The following is a 17,551-nucleotide window of genomic DNA, read 5'->3' on the forward strand; positions in this document are numbered from 1 at the left end:
TTATTTTTTTAAGAAACATCTTAGATAGTTGTATTTTGGTTGGACTAAAGAAATGTTTGGAGCACAAATTAATTATATGTTTGTAGGCAAACTTTACCGAAAAAATCCAAAAATCTGAGGTTTATTAGTTTGGTTTGATTTATAAATTTAAAAATTCGACACAATGGTTTGGTTTGGTATTTGAAAAACTCGAACCAACCCAAGGTTGAAAAACCCGAAAAAATCTGACTTTTATTAATTTGGTTTGGTTTATAAATTTAATTTTTTTACACAAATGGTTTGGTTTGATATTTGAAAAACCCGAACCAATCCGGTCATGTACACCCCTACTAGTGGGCACAACTAACAACATGTATTGAAGGATCGTTTGATAGAGTGTATAAGAACAATACCGAATATATTATATTATTAATGTTGAGATTAGTTATGCTGAAATTATTTCTTATCTACTATTTTGGTTTGGTTTATTAAGAACGTTCTCTTTAACCATACATTAATATCATGATTTACTATGTAATTAAATAGGGTATTGCAAAGGTCAAGTAATGCATGGGCTCAAAGACAGATACAGGAGGCAGAATTGAGATGGGCTTTAATGGAGGCCCAGTAAAGTTTGATTTTGGCCCATTTGAACTCGACCATTTATCTGTAGCATAGGTTCTGATAAAGATTAAAAAAAAAAAAAAAAATTCTCCCTTTATATTTTTGTTCTGGTGCATATTTTATAGTGTAAATTTCTAATATGACATATATTATACTAATATTTTCGAGTTATATATATGACATATATTAGACTAATATTTTCAAGTTATAGCAGTAGAATCAAACTTTCAAGTTGTAACATTAAAAATTTCAGGTTCTAACAGATCATTAAAAAAAAGTTATTTTTAATAATTAAAAACATTTGATTTGAAAAGAATAAACTGATAAAAAAAATTAAAATAAAACGTTTAAGAATGAAAAAATGAAAAAAACGGAAATAGGGATGGCTTTTAAATTTGAATTAAATTAAGATAATTATTAATTAGCATGAATTAAGGAATTTCAAACTAATTAAGAATATTCAGTTTCCTTAATTCACTCCAATTTGTTAAAATTAATTTAAAAATCAGATTTTATCCATTTTTCTTTTATGTTTCTCTCTCTTCGTTTTTCTTCCAGAAATTGAGACTGTCGACAACTTGGTTTAATTTTTTATACGCGATGCATTCATTAATCATACAAATTGCAATTACTGTTGGAAATAAAAATTTATTTCAATTTAATATATAAGATAGTGTTAATATTAGTGATAATTATACAAGGTAATTATGGAATGCATTTGGTATCATGAGTAATTAATGTAGTTTATCATGAATATTAATTTGATTTCCAACTTGTGTCCTACTATAAATGAAATTAAAACAATTTTTATACCAATCTTATTCAGGTGTCATTCAAATACTAACTTCAGTTTATATCAAATCTTTATACGAATTCATACATACAATATTCCAACAATCAAAACATTAAAGTCAGATGCATACATGTATTAATCAGATTTCATACACATTCCTTCCAATAATATGTTTAGAATATAAAACTGGCATCCCGAAAAATGGTATATCCTGAGTAATTAATGTAGTTTATCATGAATATTAATTTGGTTTCCAACTTGTGTCCTACTATAAATGAAATTAAAACAATTTTTATACCAATCTTATTCAGGTGTCATTCAAATACTAACTTCAGTTTATATCAAATCTTTATACGAATTCATACATACAATATTCCAACAATCAAAACATTAAAGTCAGATGCATACATGTATTAATCAGATTTCATACACATTCCATCCAAAAATATGTTTAGAATATAAAACTGGCATCCCGGAAAATGGTATATTCAATGTGTAATATATACCCCAAATAGTGAATCCAACTGGTATGAAGTCTGTATATAACTGGCATCCCGATAAATGGTAATTCTTTCATAGATGATATCTGACTGGAATTAAACATATGATATTATATATCATCAAATATATAATATTGAGCAACTTCTACATTTGTTATTTTTTTTCTTTTTTTCTTTTTTGTTTCACTAACAAAATCAGAATCAGATTCGGAAGGGGTTTCACCAATTTTCCCCTTCCTCTTACTTCCCCTTTTGATTTGTCGAAATCGGCCTTTTCTTTGCTTTATTTTTTTTCTCTTTTTTATCTTTCAACCGAGATGAACCACACGCCGCCGGAATTTCTGCCCTTTTAGGCGGGGGGGGGGTTGAGTTAATATATTGAAAGTTGGAACATGATCTTCATGAATATAAGTTCCTTCAACAGATCTTGCACTCTTTCGAGGAGTTTCAGTGTGTTTCTTAGACATGCTGATGATGAAAAACGTAACAAGAGTGACGATTGTGGTTGTGAGAAGGATTGGATGGACGGTTGTGAATGTGATGGTGGAGTGGTGAGGAAGATGGGAGTGAAAATTGTGAATATGGGGGTAGTGGGGTGGTGGCGTGTAATTGTGAATATGGGGGTAGTGGGGTGGTGGCGTGTAATTGTGAATATGGGGGTAGTGGGGTGGTGGCGTGTAATTGTGAATATGGGGGTAGTGGGGTGGTGGCGTGTAATTGTGAATATGGGGGTAGTGGGGTGGTGGCGTATAAACTGATAGGCTTGGGTGGGCGGGAATTGTGATTGGTGTATGAGGTAATTGGGGTGTAACGGTAAAAAAGGAAGTCTAATCAATGTAAATCCCTAAATTCGTGTAACTGATAATTTCGATTTTAAAAAAGGAACTGAAATTATATTAGCTAGCTATTAATAATTAATAATATAAAAATACAAAGAGATTAATCATTTTTAAATAAATCTTTAATTAATTTTAAATAAAGTTAAATTTAAGTAATATGTTATAACCCTTAAATAAACTGTTATAAGTAAGAATTTTTTAAGAATGTGTTTAAAACTTGTAATATTGTCCCTTAAATGTGTATATGGTGTGATTTTTCCTATTTTATAATTAAACAAGGCCATTCCATTTATGTTGCGAATGCTTTTTTCAAAATTTGACTCTATTTCTACTAATTGTTTACCCTGAGCTAGCTAGGAAGTCAACATGACAACAGCCTGATCAGATGAGGGAAGAGCAATGATATGCGTCCAGGCCAAAGATATTCATTCAAAGTCAAACTGAAAGAGGATGTCCAGTCTCGATCTGTAAGGTGTTGCTGCTCACCATGACAGTCTCGATCAACTTCTCATCACTCACTCCCGAACTCGACTAGTACTATTTAGAGTCAGGATCTGCAGAAAAAATGCAGTAAATAATATCAATAAGTATCATTATTCACCCACAACAAGATTCTAGTGATGCTCATCACCTCATATATACAGTACACTACTTCATATGTATGCATAAAGCGATATCGAATTAGCCTTTAGCTTTTCATGTACTCATGCTTACGAGTCCTGACTCTGGTGTGTTCAACTTATGTTCTTAAAATGTTTTAGCCAAAGTAGCTTCCATGTCCAGCCATTAAACAGCTAACTCTAGTCTCTTCTTATGTCCATTTAATTTATTGTATCACAAATCATGTCAAGGTATGAATCTAAATAAAAGAGGGATAGAATCTTCATTCTCTAATTTCAACTGATTACACATTGTTATATGCTCATAATTGAATCTATTTGACCAGCCTTAACGTGTCTTTGTTATTTGCCGGTGTTTTCTCCCTTTGTGCTTTCTTCTCTCTTTTCTTGTTTTCAGAAATTTAGAGTACTTTGAGTTACAATCTCCACCATGCTGCTGCTTGTTGTGTTCTTTCTGTTGTTTGATGGCATCAACACCACTGCCTCTTTGGTTTCTAGGTCGATATTGGGACCATAACTTTGCTACACTCTGACTAAAATCAACTCGTATCCTTCGATCATCAATTTTAGTATTATCCATCTTAAAATATGCTTGCTCACAGGACTCCTTGTCCTCGAACTCGATGAAAGCATAACAGTGACTATCCCTAGTCTTGTGATCTCTGATAATTTCAGCAGATGTCACGGTTCCAAAGCGTGAGAAGATTATATATAGTGCTTCCTCTTTAGTTGACGGATTTAATTTACAAACAAAGAGCACATTGTCAGGGGGTTTCATCTCAGCATAAGGAATGTCTCCTACACTTTCAAGTATTACTGCTCGGGAGTGTGCTTCCCTCTCTTCACGAACACCTAATTCCTCATCCTTTGGCATCCAATCATCCTCTAGTCGAACATCATCATCAATCTCATCTTTCGGCTTTCTTTCAGGTGAAGCATCTGGAATCAAGTCGTCTAACTGGGAAGGATCATCGAAAGGATCATACAATATGTAAGTGTGTTTGATTCGTATATTTTGATAAGGCTTGCCCTTGTCATCCACATAAGCTTCATTTATCCTATTCAATGTGTCAAACCCTTCTGTAATCTCTCCAAAAACAGTATGCTCCCCATCAAGGGAGTCGAGATCATCACGTAACGTGATATAGAACTGAGAAGCATTTAGATTCTTCTCACCAGTACCAGTGCTAGCCATCGCAACAGTTCCCCTCTTTGAATGCTTCAAGTCTGGATGAATCTCATCACCAAAAAAACGTGCCTGAGCCCCGTATAAAAATTTGTATATCGAATCCCCTCCGGATCCTGTTCCAGTTGGATCTCCCGTCTGCATTGTGAAATTCTTCCGAACGGTATGAAAGAGACAATTATGATAATATTTTATCTTGCATAATTTCAGAAAATTTTTGCATGTCAAAGGACATTCATCCGTAAACAAATCAACTACCATGTCCCCCAAACTTGTCACAATCATCACAGACATAGCGGAAGACGAATTTGAAAACCGGTGAACACAGAGGCGGAATAAGGACGAAATTTGCGGTGAACACGGAGGCCGAATAAAGAAGAGGGACGAATAGGGAAGGGTGGAATTGCCGCTGGCTTTATTTATAAGAGGGAAAAAAAGTAACGCGGTGAAACTGTTAGTCTAGTCCTACTAGGATTACTTACTTTAAACTATTCCTTTTCCTTATTGAACTTGTGTGTCTCTTTCCTTTTTTACCAAGGACGTGTTTATATTTATTTCTTTCCTTCTTCAATTTGAATTGGTATTTTTTTATTTCTTTCCTTCTTTGCTCCTTTGTTTCAGCTAATTCTTTATTATTATTTTTTGCTTCTTTATTTCTGTACTTTAATATTTTTCTTCTTTGCCGCAATCTCTCATATTTGTACAGGTTGACTGCATTCATATCTAGGAACCTGGTTCACCTGATAGAGTACACAAACAAATAGTGAACCATGTTCACTTTATCAATCATCAAAACTACTTTATATGTTCTCCTACTTCCCAACAATTTCCACATTTTTGATGATGATAAACAATACTTTGTCACATATCAAAACTCTTTGTCAATCATCAAAACTACAAACATCATGTTCTCTTATTCCCCAACAATTTTCCCATTTTCGATGATGACAAATTATGCATATGTCCCTAACCCACATCATATAACAAATTTTATTATTTATATATTTATTTTATATTTTTTATACTTCTAAACTATGTGAGCATTTGATTAACTCCTTTAACTTAATTTTGTCGTATTATTTAAACTCTTAAATTATTTTGGTCCAATTTTTTCTATTGTCTATGAGCAATTTTTGGCTAGTTTTGACTGTTATTTTGGTTTAGTTTTGATCTAATGGCATGAGCAAGGACAACAATTAGCAAGTTTTATGTACCAAATAAATAAAGGAAGTATGTATAAAATATCAACTTTACAAGTATGACAACTTCAAAAGACGTGTAAAATATCAAGAAGAATTTTATAAATATCAAAACGAGTGATGCAACTACATAGATACAAAAATCATTGCAAAAATGCATTTACTCGTGCAATAACATCATCTTAATTCAACAAAAAAGCAGTGCAATCTTGACAATTAAATTTAGGGGTTAATAAGATCCTCACATAGTTAAGAATGTAAATAATACGAAAAAAATTAAATTTAGAGAGTAATAAAATCCTCATATAATTTAGATGCATATATAACTGACAATTTTACCATAGTCCGAGTTTTTTCTATGTCTTACCTCTAGGATTACTTTCACTTGTGTAGTAACTCTAAAATTAGCGTAGTTAAACTTTCGTATCTAAAATAATATTTGATTTCTTTATATACTATCTTTAAATTATAGTTTTATTAAATATGGAGTAACAACATATAACTAACATAACATACAACTAATTAATAGTAAAATAATTAATAGTTATGAAAAATGTGAAGATTCACAAGCAAGAGAACATGTTTAATATATTTACTTGATATCGCAAGAAATAAAAAATACCGACAATTGGAACCAAAATGCTATCAAGCCTTTTTAAAAATACGATCCTTTAGTTGATAAATAATATTCTTTTTTCAATAAATTTTTATCTTGCCTAAAAAATTTAATACAAATGATTGAATTTATATTCAAGAAATTCTTATGATTTAGAGCATGTGGCATTATTGTTGGGAGGCCAGAGAAAAAAACACTCTTGTTGAAAAATCAAGTATTTGACAAATCAATAAAAATGCTTTTAAATATAAGTAGAAGCAGCTTTAAATGGAAGAAGCTAAAATTTTATGTTTAAAAAAAAAACAGAAGCAGAAACAAAGAATTATTTTCCACAAGACTAAAATATCATTTTCATATATACATATTTACCAATATATTTCTTATTAATTAATTAATTAGCATATTTCATAAGTTTGGTTAAATTTAATTTAAGAAATTTTTTTATATAATAAATTTTATAATTTATTTTACGTTTATATATTATATATTATTTTGTAGAATTAGAAAAAAAAAAAAAACAATTAAAGATTTCATGCCACACCTTTTGCATACCAAAAGAACTAGTGCAAATAATAATAAGTTAAATGTCTAGTTCGGTTTTCCATATAAAGAGACATGCAAATCGTTGCATGATGAAATTTGAATTTATTGCTTTAACAATGGTACGAGGAGAGACAAAATAGCTCTTGTTAAACATAGCGTTGTGCCAACAATGCGCGGATGCCAATTATCCTCATGCATTGTAATCTGATAGTAAATCGGAATATATTTCTTTGCGATATGAACATTAAAAACAAAAAATTTCATGACTTTATTGACTGATCGGAAAGAATATTTTTTTTTCTATTTTTAAAAATTGATTTCTAATGAAATTATTAGGCTTATTATGTTAAGTCTATCTATGACAACCTCACTGACTCATGGACCAAGTAAGGTATATTGATGAGAACTAGAGGTGTACGTGATCGGATTGGTTTGAGTTTTTCAAATATCAAATCAAACCATTTGTGTAAAAATTTTAAATTTATAAACCAAATCAAACTAATAAAATTTGGATTTTTTTGGGGTTTTCAACCTTGGGTTGGTTCGGGTTTTTCAAATACCAAACCAAACCATTGCATCAAGTTTATATTTATAAATCAAACCAAACTAATAAACCTTGGATTTTTTCAGATTTTTGGATTTTTTCGGTAAAGTTTGCATACAAACATATAATTAACTTGTGCTCCAAATATTTCTTAGTCCAACCGAAATACAATTATCTAAGGTGTTTCTTAAGAAAAATAACACAAAATATGAGATAGTACTGATGACACTAAAATATTCAATAAAAAATAATAATGAAATCATCATATAAAATAAATATTGCAAAGTCATAAGGAAAATTATCATAATTTAAAGTACTAAATCATGCTAAAATAAGTTTAATAAGTATTAGTTACATTACTAAATATTTAAGGAAATTAAAATTAGATTATGTATTTTAATTGTCTAAACCAATGTAAGAACAAATATCAATATTATTCTCATTCTTAGTGTTGAATTGATTTCCTTTTTGCATTAGTATTAATTTGATTTTGATTTTAAGTTTTATTATAATTATCAACATCTATGAACAATAATCTTTATTGGACCATTCCGAATTCTAAGTTTTAAAATTGAAATAATATATTAAAAGATAAAAACTATGAAATAGTATAAGAAATATTTTAAAAATTATATCAAAGTAAATATTTTATGTATTAAATAAAAATTTTAAAAATTACATATATAAATGTCAGGTTGGTTTGGTCTCGGGTTATTTTTTTTAGTTAAAACCAAACCAACCCAAATATAGTCGGGTTTTTTTTCCGGCTTGACTCAATTTACAGTTTGGTTCGATTTTCGGTTCGATTTTGTATACCCTAATGATAACTATCAACTATGTACCGTTTATAGGTCGAAGGTGATTATGATTTGTCACTAGTAATGAGAAACTTATTTTTATCATTGCTTAGAAGTAGTGAAGGTTTAAAGGTAGTACAATAAATTAGTATTAAATTAAGAAAGAAAAAAAAAGGGTGAGTAAAAGTTACTTTTAATGGAATAAATTAAATTTGAATTAAGAATTAAGGAATTTCGTATGTTAAGGATTTATTAAAATTCTTACCTGTATAGACACATGAAGTGCCGTTAATCAAAATTTGGAATAATATAATATATGGGATAATTTCGTACAATAAAGTAATTAGTTTGCAATAAATATATAATTATGTATCGATATTGTATAAATTGTGTATAAATGTATATCGATATTGTATAAATAATTATGTAATGTATCATACTGTATAAATGGTAAACGTGTTTTTCAAATTCAACCCATTAAGCCCAAACACTGTAGTTACCGTGAAACTACCATTACTACTAATCCTTTGGATTTTTCACCCACCATCTATTCGACACAATGCCTGGACGAAACTCGTAAAATTGATGCATCGACTATTGTCTCTTTCGACACAAAACAGAACCGTAACAACAACCCACAACCCCTTTCCTCATCGTTTCATTTTTCTTGAGTTCCGCCATTAATGTCGAGCTATGCAATTTGTATTTTAAATCAATACTATTAATAACAAAACTTTGCAGAAATAATAATTTCCAAAGTTTAAATCACGCAGTGTAAACAGAAATCAATTAACATAAATTAATGATGGTAAACGTACCAGAATCTGTAACAGTCGTATGAAACATAATGGAAAGAAAATCGAGCTCACTGAATGCACAGTGTCTCCTTAAGGAAATTATTCTCCTCTAGTATCCGAGGTTTGAATTGGAATATATCCTCCCAAGATAGAACGATTCTATTCACCAGTGTATTGATATCCAAAACAATGGTGTCATCGAGCTACTCAACGGCAGTAAAGTACACGAATATGAATTGTGCAGAAGAAGAAGTTCATAAATTTTGTAATTGAAAACTCTGAGGAATCAAAGGTATTTATAGCCAAGAAGCACTGGTTCCGAAATGTTGCAACCTTTCAGAAACCACATGACCATTCATGAAAGTTTGCAACCTTTCAAAAAGTCATTGTTATTTCTGCTCCAACGGTGGAAAATTCAAATAAAACGGAAAGATGTTTTAAAATACGGATTGAGCGGATCCGAATCGGGTTGGATCGTTTCAGCTAATTATTTAAATAATTAAAAATGTTTCGTCCAAAAAATAATCTCTCAATCGATCATTTTCCAAAGCCGAAGCTGAAGCCGAGCGAGCGACGACGACGCGGGGTCCCTCTTTTCAACCCTTTTAACAATTAGTATTAGTGTTTCTCTATTTAAACACTTTAACTTTTCTTTTCACCGCCAATGAGGGAGAAATGTTTTTTACTAAAGCATAAGAAAACCTTTCAATTCCCTTTTCATCTTCCCTCCATTTTTCATTAATTCTTACTATATACCCAACAATTCCACACATGAATGAGAAATGATTATAACATAAAGGAATGCATGGACGAGTGTGTACTTTACAAGCAAGGATTAATTGCATCTGGATAAGTAGGTTTTCCGTTAAATTTTCCATAGTGAGGATATGTCAGAATATGTTTTTTTACAATGATTCTCTTTGAATCGGCTTACAATTCACACTCACATAGGTGATTTCTAACGGTGTCATCGCGTAGTTACACTATTTGGTCAAATCTGCCAACTTAGCAAATCATTAAAAACTTAAAGCTTTATTAACTCGTTAACAAGCCTTAAAGTTTTAACCTTGTTCCTGAACATTGTCTTCATCATGAGAATGGATTGAGTTAATTGACAATGTCGAATCATCAGTCACAACTTTGTTTTCTCCATGAACCTAGCTCTTAGGATCTCCAGTCTACTGGGTAGAGTTACCGTCATGATGACTTGTCCTAAGCCGTAAACTCATTCCTTAGATGATCTTTCAACTGCCTCTCTCACTAGGCCTTTTGTTAGTGGATCCAACACATTATCTCTTTACTTTACATAGTCAATTGTAATAATTTCACTAGAGAGTAGTTGTCTTACAGTATTATGCCTCCGTCGTATATGACGAGATTTTCCATTGTACATGACGCTCCCTGCCCTACCTATTGTTGCTTGACTTCCTCAATGTATGCATATAGGTCCCACATGTTTAGGCCAGAATGGAATGTCCTCTAATAAATTTCGGAGCTACTCAGCTTCTTCACCGACCTTATCTAAGGCAATAAATTCAAATTTCATTGTAGAGCGAGCGATACATGTCTGTTTGGACGATTTCCAAGAGACTGCTCCTCCACCAAGTGTAAACACACCCACTTGTGAATTTTATTTCATTTGACCCGGTGATTCAATTTGCATCACTATACCCTTCAGTCACGACAAGATATTTATTTTGATGCAAGACATAGTGTTGTGTATGTTTCAAATACATCAACACACATTTCATTGTTATCCAGTGAGTTTGATTAGGATTACTAGTGAATCGACTCAGTTTGATTTGTATCCTGAATTTTAATTATTATGGGTCCAATTCAGGCCATTAGAGAAGAAGAAAGAATACAGGGTATAAAAGAGAAACAACATTAGTAGTGATCAATTTAAAGTAATTTTCTTATAATTTGCTGATGTCATGATCTAATTTTTCTAAGTCGCGAAGATACCTAACCCCAACTCGTTTGGCAAACCCTAAAATTATTTCAAACCAAAACATAAAATTTAAGAGATGTGAATAAGTCTAATAGCAACTTTCATAAGATAAATTAAAGAGTTTTAGAACTAAAACAGTGTGAACAGACCAAAATAGCCCTAAAAATGGTAATACAAGTCATGAGCTTCTAAAACACTATAGTACAAATATCTAAACAAAATGATAAGAACATCATACGAAAATAAAAGGAAAGACATGACAGTCTTGATCAACTTCTCATCACTCACTCCCGAACTCGACTAGTCCTATTTAGGATCAGGATCTGCACAAAAAAATGCAGTAAATACTATAGTATAAGTATATCAATAAGTATCATTATTTGCCCACAACAAGATTCTAGCGATGCTCGTCACCTCATATGTATGCATAATATACATAAAGCGATATCGAATTAGCCTAAACTCTCATCTTCTTTGTTGATCGTTAACAACGATAACATACTCAGAGTTACCCCACAAATGTGGTATGGAGAGGGTGATGTGTACCCAGACCTTACCCCTACCTTGTGCAGGCAGAGAGGTTGTTTCCAATACTGTTGTGGATGCATATCAAAATTTACCATTCGTATAGCAGAAGAAAAGCTTGCGAAGTTAAATTCCCCCACCCCAAACCAACCAACAAAATCTCTGTCAAAATTTTGTACTTTGATTCATGTATTACAGGTCGCCAACGCTTCAGGAGCTTGGAAAGCAATTAGTAAGAGCATCACCAAGAGTTTGTTCAACTAACTAACAAACCTGTTAAGGGTTCAGAAGAGTTTCTCAAGATGAGCTACTTTGTTTTACATGAATATTAAGGTAAATGTTTTTTTTTTTACTGTATTAAATAGAAAATGGTCCAAAAGTTGAGATAGTGACTTCATGAAATTTTTGAACTGTATACCATAGAGTGAATTGATTTGTTGTACTCGAGCCAAGAGTCCTCCCGAAACAAGCTCCTTATCTCTACGGGAAGGGATAAGGTCTGCGTACATTCTACCATCCCAAACCCCACTTCTGGGATTTCACAGTTGTAGTTGTTGTATCCGAAAAGAATGGATAGCATGGTGATTCTTTTAGTTGTAGAATATTGAGAAAGTATTGAAGAGTGCAGGAGAAATGCCTTTTTTCTAACTTATAACCTTCCTGTTATATTCTATGTATCATTTACCAAAGTTGTTGAATGTGGGAAGAAATCATCTTGATCTGGAAATTGAGTCTTGGATGCTTTCATAATACTTCAATGAGCATTTTAGCTTAATGGGAAGTAATGCAGAAATTATTTTTAGAATGACTTCTTCACTATTGTATTTCCTTTCCATACTTGATTCTGATATGCTTTACTTGAACCGAGGGTCTAACGGAAACAATCTATCTACCTTCACAAAATAGGGTAAGGCTGCATACACATCACCCTCCTTAGATCCCACGTTTGTGATACACTAGGTCCGTTGTTGTTGGAATTAATGCAGAAAGCATGTCATTAGAAAGACAGAAAGTGGTCACAAGTCACAAATTGATAAAAATTCAGAAAAGTATTCTGGGAATTTTATCACTTCCTATTTGATCTTACAGAGTTGTAGTGCCTCTATCCTGACTAACATTAGAGTATTAAGATTTCATGGTCTTACTGGTTCAGCTGCAGCCGTTAGATCCCAAATTTTCAGCTTTTTTTCCCCATAATGTATAGAACAACTTTATTGTTCTTACTAGCTATAAAAAGGGGTAAATAAATTGTCTTAAGCATGTGAAATTACTTATGAATGAGCCTACGACATAATGCTTTGAGGATCTTTCTTTAAACTAAGTGCATGGATTTCTTTTTATGTTACTTTATTCAAGAAGAAGCTGCATTACTAACAAAGCATTTACTTTTGTAGATTCTTGGGGTGCAAAGAAGAAGGCAACCAATTAACTCGTCTACGTACATCCTACCCTCCTTAAACCCCACTTATGGGATTACATTGGGTATATTGTTGTTGTTGAAGCATCAAAAAGCAATAAGAACATTACTAATCTTTGTGGGGTTAAAGGTTGCTAATGCCAAAGTAAGCATAACTGAATCTGGAAAAAAGAGGCTTAGCATATAGTTATAGCTAAAACTGTAACTCAAAATCTTTCAACCAATATCTATCAGTCTTACCATCTCATGCTGCTTGCTGTGTTGTTCAATATTGGTTCCATGACTTTGCGACACTCTGACTGAAACCAACGTGTATCCTTCGATCATCAATTACAGCATTAATCATCTTAAAATATGCTAACTCACAGGCCTCATTGTCCTCAAACTCAATGAAACCATAACAGTGGCTATCCCCAGTCTCGCGATCTCTAATAATTTCAGCAGATGCCACGGTTCCAAAGCGTGAGAAGATTGTATATAGGTCTTCGTCTTCAGTTACTGAATTCAAATTACAAACCCAGAGCACACGGGGTTTTATCTCAGCATAAGGAAGGTCCCGCTCATCCTCTAGTCCAACATCAACATCAATCTCCTCTTTTGGCTTTGAAGCATATGAAATCAAGTAACTTAATTGGAAAGGATCAACCAATTTGTGAGTGTGTTTGATTCGGATATTTTGAAAAGGCTTGCCCTTGTCATCCACATAAGCTTCATCGAATCCTTCTCCAATCTCTCCAGAAACAGTATGTTTCCCATCAAGGTTGTCCAGATCTGTATCACGTAACTTAGTAGCATTTAGATTATTCTCTCCAGCGCTAGCCATGGCTCGTTTCAAATCCGAATGCCGAGCCTGATCACCATATAGAAATTTGTATGAATCATCTCCCGTCTGCACAATGGAATCACAACCATCGTAATAATTAATTTTGCACAACTTCGAAAAAATCTTGCACGTTAAAGAGGTAAACAAGTCTATTTCCATGTCTCCCAAAGACCCAAACTTGTTATTATCATCACCAAGGAACAGAATGACAACGGATTTTCCGGCAAGCACGAAAAGAAGACGCAGGCGGAAGGCCTATTTTGGGATTTGGGAAGAGGGTTTCGTGAGAGATAGGGGAAGGGATATTTTAATTTTTAATTTATTTATAAAAAAAATTAGGGCAAATTACAAAAATCACATATTTTTAAGCCAAAATTATAATTTATCTCTTAAAAATTTATAATTATAGAAATCCCTCAAAACGGATACAATAATATAAGCGCTGATACATTAATCTGATGTGCGAGATACATTAATCGTTAAGTAAGATACATTACATTTTATACATGATACACTAATTTGATGTACATTTTATACATGATACACTAATCTGATGCGCGAAAATGAGGAATTTTAGAGATTTGTTAAAACTTATAAGGGATAATGGTAATAAATAAACTAAAAGGTAGGATTTCTGTAATTTTTCCAAAAAATTATTAGGTGAAAGGGAAAATCATAGTCCTAAGCCCAAACACCAAATTTGGTGTCAGCACTATTTTTTGTGTAATCAACTCCAACCCACTGCACTAAATTTTACACCAAAAGAAATATTTTTTTCTCTCTTTATTATTATATTATTATTTCTTATTTCATTTATATTTTCTTATTTCATAAAACAAATTCTTTCTAAAACATTCACCATATATAATTCATATTATTTCCTTTTATAATCGTTTAATATAAAATTATTTTGTACCATAAGTTTTTAAATAATATAAATTGCTAGCAAATATTATACATTATACATAATAATGAATAATACAAATAAAAGTGAAATCATTAATGAAATACAATTAAATAAACATTACATAATTGAAAAAAATTATTTTAAATTCTACATAAATATTCAACTTTCAAGATCACTACGGTACTCCCATAAATGCTCTATTAATGCATTACGTAGTTCAAAATGAGCTTCTTTGTCCTTTTATTTTTTTATATCGAGCTCGAAATTGTTGAAATTGATAATTTTCATCTATTGCCATTTCTACGGTCGGAGTTGGACCTTCCGACGCATCTTGAATTGGTGCATTAAGATCACGCTCATCCTTAATTATCATGTTGTGCATTATAATACATGAAGTTAATATATCATGTAGTACTTCTTAATTTTAAAAAAAAGCCATATATAGAAACATTAATTTATAAAAAAATTAACTTTTATATCTAAAATTAATATTATAAAAATATTACATAAAAAATAATTAAATATACAAGAGATTTAATTAAAACATACAATTTATATAATGTTTAATTAAAAGTTTGTATAAAGAAATGTATAAGAAGTTAAGAGGGGAGTATATAAAGGTTCCCTGGAGGAGAATGACTTGCAATAACCAAGGAAATCCTAAATAGATATTTGCACTGTACCTGGCTATTCAGAGAAGATTATACACCAGAGATAGATTGGAAAAATGGGGGATCACAAGTGAAGTAATATGTCCACTTTGCAAGGAAGAAAATGAATCGCACCAGCATTTATTCTGCACATGTCGCCTCTCAAAAGGGATATGCCAAAAGCTTATGCACTGGTTAGCAATAAATAGAGTTAGTAATGGATGGAATGAGGAACTAACATGGGCTGTAGAGTATGCTTCAAACAAAACCATACAAGCAGAAGTATACAGAATGACTCTTGCATCAACAATATACTACATTTGGCAAGAGAGGAACTATAGGATCTTTCAAAACAAGGAGAGGAACATGAAGTTGATCACTAGAACAATCATACAAGACATACATTGTAGAGCTAGTATGCTACCTAGATTTATATGTTTTATGCAAAAGTTTAACTTCTATCCTTAGAATAGAACTAGCAGGAAAGTTTTCTTTGAATTAGCTGGGCTCTGAGAGTGGAAGATGTCCACATCTAGAGTATCCAAACTTTGTACATATTGAAAATCTGGTAATAAAACATTATAGTTACAAAAAAAAAAGTTGGTATAATGAAATAATATTAAAATATTCAAAAAGTGAATTGGTGTGATGAATAGTGTTACACCAAATTTGGTGGGTTGGAGCTCACAAATTTTACACCAAATTGGATTGGAGATGGTCTAATATAATTTGGATTGCAAAATTAAGTACGCGCTGAAAAAGTACTACTCCACTATTGTATATATATAATTGATATACATATGTATTGGAAAAACAAATATATAGTTTGAATACATATAGTCAATTACAATACATATGTATATCAATTATACATATATACAATTACAATAATTTGGATTGCAAAATTAAGTACGCGCGGAAAAACAAATATATAATAGTTAATTCGCCAATATAGCTATAGTTTGAATTAAATTACGGCTCGCATCTTAATTTTATTTTAATTACGTCACTTGTCTTCTTTTATACATATACAAATACAAATTATACACACACACACACACACATATATATATATATATATATATATATATCTCCCCTCCATTTTCCAATCTCTCTCGTCAGATATACAAATACATATGTATATCAATTATATATATACAATTATCTGACAGATATACATATAGTTTGCCTCTCTCCATTCTTTGCCCTCTCTCGCTCGCGTCTCTCCTCTCTCTCCCAATCTCGCTCTCCTCTCTCCTTACTCTCCCAATCTCGCTCAGTAGGTATACAAATACATATGTATATAAGTCACATATATACAATTATTATATACATATACAATTCGACATATATACATATACAATGTGTCTCTCTCCACTCACTGCCCTCTCTCGCTCGCCTCTCTCCTCCCTCTCCCAATCTCGTTCGTCACTTCACTCTCCTCCCTATAACATGTAGCTACGAATCATAATTAGCAAACTATAACTATAGAGTGTAATTAAGCTATTTTTGAGTGGTTATATGCGAAAGTTCCCCTTTAATTAAGGAAAAATTACCTATATACACACACCTTTATTTTCCATAATTCCCATTATTCCCTACCATTTCTAAAAATCTTCAAAATCACATTACTTTAAGTTAAACACAAAACTCCTTTTTTCACAACTTTATTGTATGAGATACATCATTATCAACAACAACCAGATACATTATATAAAATTGCATCTGAAACATATTGAGTGGTACCATATTCACAAACATAATCTCCAGTACATTATTATCAACTACAGAATGATACAGTATATGAAAAAGTTATATGAAACATAATATGTGGCTGAAATGAACACAATAATGAAAATATTAACATGTCAATTTATTGTATTAGAATTTCATCAGCTAATAGCAAATTGTAATGTTTATCAAGGTAATAGTGAAAAAATCCAAAAATTGAAAATCTCTACTCTCAAAATAATGATCTGAAACATAACAATGTTCCCAAAAAAGAGTTTGTCAATCTTCTTCGGAAAGAAAGTACACGTTTTTCGATTGTAACATTCTTGTCCACAACAGTTTATGTTTGTGCTTATCTTTTCATCTGGATTTTTCCCCCTTTTTTTCCTTGGTCGTGCAGACATCCATTTGTACCTAGGTGACAAGATAATTTCTTCCAAACAAATTTCGATACTGACCAATCGTCGTTATCCGACATTGGAACCATTGTAACTTCATAAGTGATTGCTA

At 31.7% G+C, this 17,551-nt stretch overlaps 2 protein-coding genes across 2 annotated transcripts; both read right to left on the minus strand.

The window, feature by feature from the left end:
- Positions 1-3,557: 3,557 nt before the first annotated feature.
- Positions 3,558-4,850, minus strand: LOC102583150 (peptidyl-prolyl cis-trans isomerase CYP59-like). The gene has a single exon (XM_006361265.2). It carries the CDS (start codon positions 4,833-4,835, stop codon positions 3,684-3,686), a length of 1,152 nt encoding a protein of 383 aa, XP_006361327.1. The 5' UTR covers positions 4,836-4,850; the 3' UTR covers positions 3,558-3,683.
- A 6,221-nt stretch (positions 4,851-11,071) lies between these two features.
- On the minus strand, positions 11,072-14,063 carry LOC102583481 (peptidyl-prolyl cis-trans isomerase CYP59-like). Its single transcript, XM_006361266.2, has 2 exons — positions 13,171-14,063; positions 11,072-11,311 (listed from the first exon to the last, which is right to left on the minus strand). The coding sequence occupies exon 1, from the start codon at positions 13,910-13,912 to the stop codon at positions 13,196-13,198; it is 717 nt and encodes a 238-aa protein (XP_006361328.1). The 5' UTR covers positions 13,913-14,063; the 3' UTR covers positions 11,072-11,311; positions 13,171-13,195.
- Between the last annotated feature and the right edge of the window lie 3,488 nt (positions 14,064-17,551).

Source organism: Solanum tuberosum, unplaced genomic scaffold (genome assembly GCF_000226075.1).
Source record: "Solanum tuberosum cultivar DM 1-3 516 R44 unplaced genomic scaffold, SolTub_3.0 scf00344, whole genome shotgun sequence".
In the NCBI taxonomy this organism is placed as follows: domain Eukaryota; kingdom Viridiplantae; phylum Streptophyta; class Magnoliopsida; order Solanales; family Solanaceae; genus Solanum; species Solanum tuberosum.

Coding starts and splice junctions, on each gene's coding strand:
- LOC102583481 (XM_006361266.2), bottom strand. CDS start 13,912: ATGGAAATAGACTTGTTTACCTCTTTAACGTGCAAGATTTTTTCGAAG.
- LOC102583150 (XM_006361265.2), bottom strand. CDS start 4,835: ATGTCTGTGATGATTGTGACAAGTTTGGGGGACATGGTAGTTGATTTG.